Raw genomic sequence first — 7,364 nt, forward strand, 5'->3', positions numbered from 1 at the left:
AAAAAAAACTATCACTCAGATTTTAACATGGTGACAATATTTATATAAGCAATACATTCTACAGTGAAACTACAAGCCTGGATTGAGTTCTGTTGTTACTTTATTGACTTTATGAACTAAATAGTCTCCTATTCACATCTAATTATGGCCTCAAGCTTCAGCCTCAGCTGAGGTGTGGGAGATTTGCTCCCCTTGACCCTTTGTGAGTGTTAATGAGGGAAGGATTCTGGACCTCCAATTCTTAATGTGCTGCACAGACAGTTACCAGACTCACATAGCACCAAGAACCAGGGGTGATGGACTTAAACACTGAGTCTATTCATGAAGTTAGTGAGAAGCTGTAAGCAGCACAGAAGTTATTTCACCAGAGGAAAATGGAAAAGAGTGTGTGCTGTATCTTCAGGCACACCAACTCAAACCACATATTCTGAGATCTAACATTTCATCTCATCTTAAAGAACATTACCTAAAGTTAGTGTTAACCAGTTTTACAGAAAAATAGGACAAATAACTCTAAATTGGTCTGTGTGTCAAAATCAGAGTTTGAGAAGATACTACATATTTTATAAAACCTCACAAGACTAATTGAATATTTTTGAATAGGTTGAGGTTTTTTGTTTTGTTTGGCTGTTGACTGTTTTTAATTCTTGAACTTTTTCCATGGAATTCAAGAAATTTGTGAGCAATTCTAATATTTTCCTATACTTTAAGGGGGAAAAAAAGATTTAAAAAACAGCAAAATTCAAGAATCATTCACATTAAACGGTAAATATCTGCTCCATTCTAGAATTGTATATTTCTTACTTTACATTTCTTTCTCTACTTTTTTTATTGAAAGAAAATAGGTTTCTCCTAGGCCTAGAATGATTGTTTTAAAAATGTTAATATACACAGTCACTATATCGGATTCATTTTTAAATTAAAAAACATGGATTTGATAGAGCAAGTCTCTAAATAGTATTTATTAATACTTCTGTCATGAGAAAAAATATAATACACAGAAAGAGTCCTTACTTAGTATTTAGCTGAGTCATTAAGTTGGCTTGGCAAGTCTGGAGCCTCATGTTAATTCTCACTTCTTAAATCTCTACAGTTCTTACATTCAACTCTGAAGTTAAGTATATTTAAAAATTTTATGGTTCAATTAATGAATTAACATGAGTTATAAGATAAATTGTGTCGCAGAAATAGAATGGAAGAATATATTTGCAAATCATTTATACAATGAGTGTACTATCCAGAATATATTGTTTTAAACTCTTACAATAATAAATTGCTGATACACAGCATTGATACTCATTTTGTTGGATAAAGCACTTTTAGCAACGTTTTTAAATGTCTTCCCAATTCATCTTCATAAACAAGTCTATTTTCATTATGGGGAAGGATGTGCAGATGTCAGACATTTGGGGCACATGGTGGTCAATAAAACTTTGCACAGTATTTTTATCATACACTGTGTATTGAAATGTGGTTTACAGAAATGAAAACAAGAATGGCCATTGCCACTCCCACAGAATGACTTCAAAGAACACCCATTTAGTCCTCTCACCTTGGGGTGCTCTCAGAGTTCTTCCATTCTCCTGACACCAACCAACTGGCTGGACATAAGGACTATTTACATCACACCTGCAAAAACGGGACTCTATTTTTAGATCCCATATTACTCGATGCCAGGGAAAGAATCCAAGAGTAATGAACATTCTTGATACTAAGAGATACCATGAAAAACATTACTTCAGAGCTAAAATATTATTTTATAGCTAAAGGGAATTAGAACTAATTTTGAGTACTATGTTTCACAAGCTGAGTTACTATTTTCTTCTATATAAACTTCTTGAAATTTATAAGTATGAAAAAAAGTATTTGACTAGGACCTGAACTGCCAGTGATATCTCCAAAGAGTGAACATTTTAATAAACCTCTCCTACCTCTTCTTGCTAGCAGCAAGGAAAAATATTAACAGGCCAGACCAAATTTTAATAGGACAGCCCTATCAAACTTCATAGGATGACACATTTCTTCCCTCTCCTTTTCAAAGAACCCAGACTATTTTACATAAGACACATATAACAATTGATCTATGCTCTGCTTCTCAGTTCAAAGAAGAAAACAGGGTCCCCTTCATACACATGAAGAACCACAGCCTCAGGCAAGAGCTTGTTGGTTATTCAGGACCTACTGTGAAGAAACGCTACAAGAATTATTTTTGCCATGTCCCCTTCCATATTTCAGGTTTTTGCCCAGAAAACCCTTTTAACTCATGCAATTTTAGTTTAATGGCATTGTAGCATACATTTTCTCTGCTCCCCACAGGCTTTCAAATATTTCACTGCATTCTCCCTGAATCTTTCCTTTTAAATATATGACAGGGTGAGTTCAACATTTTTCAGGAAAAAAACACTGCAAGTTTTTAACTTCCTCATCACAAAAATGCTTCTTTTACACACTAGACGAAATATAGTGAAGTGCCCTGAACTGGCCATATTATTTCAGATGAGACCTCACTAGGTAACCTCTCATGGAATGAAGAGAAAGTTTCTTAGGCTCTTTCATTCAACAATTCACATGAAAGAGAAGGTAGTGAAAAGTCATCCACTAAATTCCTGATATTCATAACTTTAAGACCAGTAAGAACAGGGCCAGTACTTGAATGAAAAGAAATTCTTAGCACCAGACATGAACACATGAAAATAAAATGCACATTGATGTCTCACCAATAATCATAATTATCATCCCAAATTGTCAAAATGCACTAGTAAGCGATCTTCAACAATATCTGCTATGGTTGCCACACACACCAAGGAAGGGTTCTTCCTGTCGACCGCCTGCAACTTTATTCTAACCTGAAATTCTTTAGGTATTGGCCCATTCTAACACAGCACCGGAAGGAAGAGGCACAAAAAGAAACAGGTCACCAAACAAGACTGAGCCACTGTCGAAACTGCTATGATGTTTAGCATCAGAAAAGTCTATTAGGGTATCAACACTTACCCTCCTTGAATGGAGCCAGCAAATGCTATTAAAAATATTCCAATAAACTGTTAGGAAGTTTACATTTAGAACAAAGACCCAGGAAATTAGCTTTGACCTTGTACTTTTCTCTTTCTTTGTCCAGGTAGGTTCTTATCTCCTTATCATTGTCATTTTCCAAACTCTTCACTTCTTAGAGTAATTTGTTTTAATTTAAAAATATTGATTAAGTACAGTAGTATCAAATAATTTCCTCTGCTCCCCATAGGCTTTGAATAGTTTCCATACACCACTATGTAGAAAAGTAACAAAGATATGATATGGTCTTTAGCAGCAAATTTGTCATTTACTTTGATTAGATCAGAAAAGAGTGGCTTTCATAATATTTAAGGAACACATGCACTAATTCACAAATAAAATTATAGTTGAAAAAAAATCAAATGCTTTTTTTTTAGTACCTGCATGTATTTTTCCGTATTAAAAAATACTAAAGACTATGATTTACAATTATATTACAATGACAAAACCGCACTTTTGCAAAGTTGTAATGAGCCAGTCTTGGGATTTAGGAAGTATGCATGCACTATCTGGGGACTAGACGAGGGTTCTTTTCTTGACTTCTTTACTATTAATACTGAACCCTGATGTTTGTTTTCCTTTAGCACATTACATTTTAGAAAGCAATTTCACATTTCTTTCCTTGATGCAATTCCATGAACCACATCGAGAAGTTGTATAACATTGATTTCAAGAGGATGACATTGAAGTTTGGAGAAGTTGGGTGAGTGTCCTCCACAGGGACACAGCCCACAGAGGGCAGGGCTGACCTCTGACCCTAGGCTTCCCCATCCCTTTTTCTGACGTGTAGCCGCACTGCTGGGCCCAGAGCAGGGCTCAGAAGAAGCCGGGAATGGGACTTATGCTCTGTCTCTCCTGAGGACTTGTGAGGTTGCTGGGGACACAGATGACATAAGTGTCCTCTACCCAAATCCTCAGGCACCTCTTGAGTCTGTATGATGTGTCACCCTCATTCTCATCACACATAAATCCAACTAGGCTGGTTACATTCAAAGTCTACCTGGGGTATCTACTGGTCTCAACACACCAAAACTAAGTTCAAACAACTACCTCACTGGAAGCACAAAGAGAAAAAAGATTTCTGAAAGCATTTGAAATTTTAGCAGACTTTAAATATAAAGTGTTTAACTCTCACCATCTAATTGAAGTAGTATTTAATTATACGTTTTAAGGGAGGAAAGCAGGTATGCCCATAGGAAACTGACAAGTGCGAAAAGTCAATAGGAAGCTAAGAATTCTCAAAAGATTTAAATACAAGAGAATATATAGTGAATATTTTAAAGTTTAAGCTCAAGGAAAAATCAAATTTATGCTAATGCAGTAAATACCTACAGAACTTTTGTTTCTGAATAGTTTCTTGGGAGCATTTTGCAATTTGCAGGCCTTCAAAGAATCCATCCAAACAAATTTATCTTTTCTATAACCTGAAAAAGTATGGATTACTCAAGATACCCACAGGATGTAACCATGTGCATATTAAATATACAATTCTTATTCAGTCTTCTGCCATACATTCAATGTCCTTTAGCAGACCACAAAAAAACTTTAATTAAAATCTCTAGACTCTTTCAATGTTTTTTAATGTATGCAACTCAAAACTGTTGAGTTTGGTTTTCCATCACACATGTCATTCCCTACAAATTGTTTAAATACATTAAGGTATGAAATCGGTGCCCTGGTGGCTTGATGGGTGTCTGGTCTCTCATTAAGACATTTCAAAATGGGCAAAGGAAGAAGACAAAAGTTCCTGAGTCCGCCATCACTCCTGAAGAAGCCATGTAACCGAGACCATCAGAAGTTCTGATGGTGCAACAATACAGAGTGCCAGACACTTGTAAATTACAGAAACACCTTCACAATCCAAAGACTATTTGGCAGCTCCAGCTTTCTGAACCATATCTTTCTAGGCTTCCCATTAAAAAAAATGCCTTATCTCCCATCCATGTGCCCTAAAGTGGCTCAGAGGCTGCTGGCTCAAATAAGATGGACTCAATAAATATTTTCTGATTGAGTGTTACACTTAGAATAAAAGACAAACTCTTGCACAGCCCTCGAGGCCATGGTTATATCTCCAACTTTATCCCCTAACTTCTTGCTCTTGCTTCTGTGCTCCAGCCACATAATCTCCTCCTGATTCCTCAACTGCACCAAGCACACTCTGGCCCTGAGATATTTACTCTTGCTTTTCTCTCTGACAAGCACTCTTAACCCAGGTAGCCACATTGTTTTCTCTCTCATTCACCCACATCTGTCAGATGTCACCTTCTCAGGCCTTTCTTCACCATGCTAAGTCAGAAAGTGTCCCTGTGACACTCTCGTTCCTCCCAACCTGTCACTGCCTGACATTGTACCTTTATCTTTATTATTCTTCCCCCCTCTAGAATGAAAGCCCCATAAAGACAAGACAGTTTATTTTATTCAGTGCTACATCCCCAGTGCCTGCAAAGAGTAAGGGTTCCATAAATACCTACTGAATGAATGGACCTGTGGCCTGTTACCAGCTTCCATGAAATCCAGCATTCTTAAGGGACTCTGCCATTAGTCTCAGGGACATATCCCAAAGGATACCCTGAATTGGTTACTAAGGATAAAATGACTATATGCTGACTCCACAAGTTTCCACAGTCATGGACTAGTCTAAGATCCAAACAGGAGACCTTATACAGAAGTTTGCTGTGCAAAGAAATGGGCCTACTGACATCGCAACTGGTCAAATCCTCGCCTCCCTGGGACACAGCAAATAAAGAAGGCTTCAGTCACATTTGTCAGTCCTGTAGCACATAACAAAAGACAAAGATGAGATTTTTATTTCCCATCAAAAGAAAACAGTGAAATTGTTTCCTCTTTCATAATTCCCTGTTCTCCATGATTTCTGTTTTTAACAAATGAAAGTCAATCAAGTTTCCTCACTGTACCATAGCACTAATTGAGATATTACATTTCAATCATGATTTACTCATAAACATCATTTTATTCACTCCTTATAAGGTTTAACAAATTTTGTGTAAAATAAGAATGCTCTCATAAGATTTTATTTCTTCACTAAGTGCCTTATCAGAGTATCTGACTTAAGCAGTTATTGATGCTTTTCTTTTAAAGACATTTATTTCTAAGAATGGTATCCTTGTAGACTTACTGCTTTTTGTGGATCAAACTTTCATTTTGGAAATCAATTCACACCAGACTCTCTTGTTATTATTTCATGAAATGTTGTTAAAATAAAACTGAAATAACTGACTTTCTTTCCATCCTGGCTTACCCTTAGGGATGTGCAATTCATGTTTGGTCTTTTCACACCACCCTACTGGATGAATGTCAGGGGAACCAGCATTGGTCCAAAAACCGTAGCAGCTTAAATAACCATCAAAATGAAGTCTTAGACGGTAACCACACACCTGCAAAATGGAATGTTTGCTATTGTTCACTGTGTCATGCATTTAAAATATACACAAAATTAACCAAATAATCATATGTTCTGTCAGTGTCATCAACATATATGAACCAAGCCTTCCATCTAAATGTGTTTGTATTAGACAACAGATTTATAGATAGCATGTAAATAAGACAAAATACACTGTTTTTCCAAGTACTTAGAATTTTTCCTGCAAAAAAAAATTACTCTTTTACTCAGTCTAGGAATCTGAGGTCAATTTATATATTTATTAATAGATTAGTCTATTTATTATTTCAATACCTGTCAAACATTCCTTTCATAAACCCCATCTCCTACTGTCTGGTTGGGATTCATATCCCAAGACAGAGTAATGTAAAATACAGAGCGAAACCAAAGTGGGTATGGCCTTATTTCAACTCTAACATATAAGTCCAGCATACTCAATAAAGGAAATAATAAGACATTCTGAGGAAAATGTCATCGATATGTGCCATACAAGTCTAATAACTATGATCAATCAGTAAATTCAGAGACTAGTGTTTTCTATATTTGAAGTTATTAAAAATACACAGATCATTTATCAATTTAATAATATAAAATGTTTACTTAGTATCACATTTTATAAACAATTTACTTTCATCAATGGCTTGTCACCCTATAATTTTCATAAAATGCATGTATTTATGTAAATATGTAATTTATATGCATGGATATTTTTCATATCTACTTCTCATTAGTTCAGTTAAAACTTGAAAAATTATGTCTCTTAACAGACAAAAGCAACACTGGGATTCACTGATAGTTATCAACCTCAGGTGAAAACTATTTACCAATTAAATCAAGAGTAATTGCTACTGCCTCCCAGATGGTGGCCCAGTGGCTAGCGCATGCACTCTCTTTTTTTTTTTCTTTTTTTTTT

The 7,364-nt window shown here is 35.7% G+C and overlaps 1 protein-coding gene across 1 annotated transcript in view; it reads right to left on the reverse strand.

The window, feature by feature from the left end:
* L3MBTL4 (L3MBTL histone methyl-lysine binding protein 4) overlaps nucleotides 1–7,364 on the reverse strand; it is a 484,034-nt gene that overhangs the window by 300,312 nt on the left and 176,358 nt on the right. Inside the window, 5 exon segments of the mRNA XM_019664701.1 lie at nucleotides 1,553–1,629; nucleotides 2,718–2,740; nucleotides 2,742–2,873; nucleotides 4,384–4,475; nucleotides 6,311–6,450. Coding sequence (XP_019520246.1) covers nucleotides 1,553–1,629; nucleotides 2,718–2,740; nucleotides 2,742–2,873; nucleotides 4,384–4,475; nucleotides 6,311–6,450 — 464 coding nt within the window.

Source organism: Hipposideros armiger, unplaced genomic scaffold, assembly GCF_001890085.2.
Source record: "Hipposideros armiger isolate ML-2016 unplaced genomic scaffold, ASM189008v1 scaffold_428, whole genome shotgun sequence".
Lineage (NCBI taxonomy): Eukaryota > Metazoa > Chordata > Mammalia > Chiroptera > Hipposideridae > Hipposideros > Hipposideros armiger.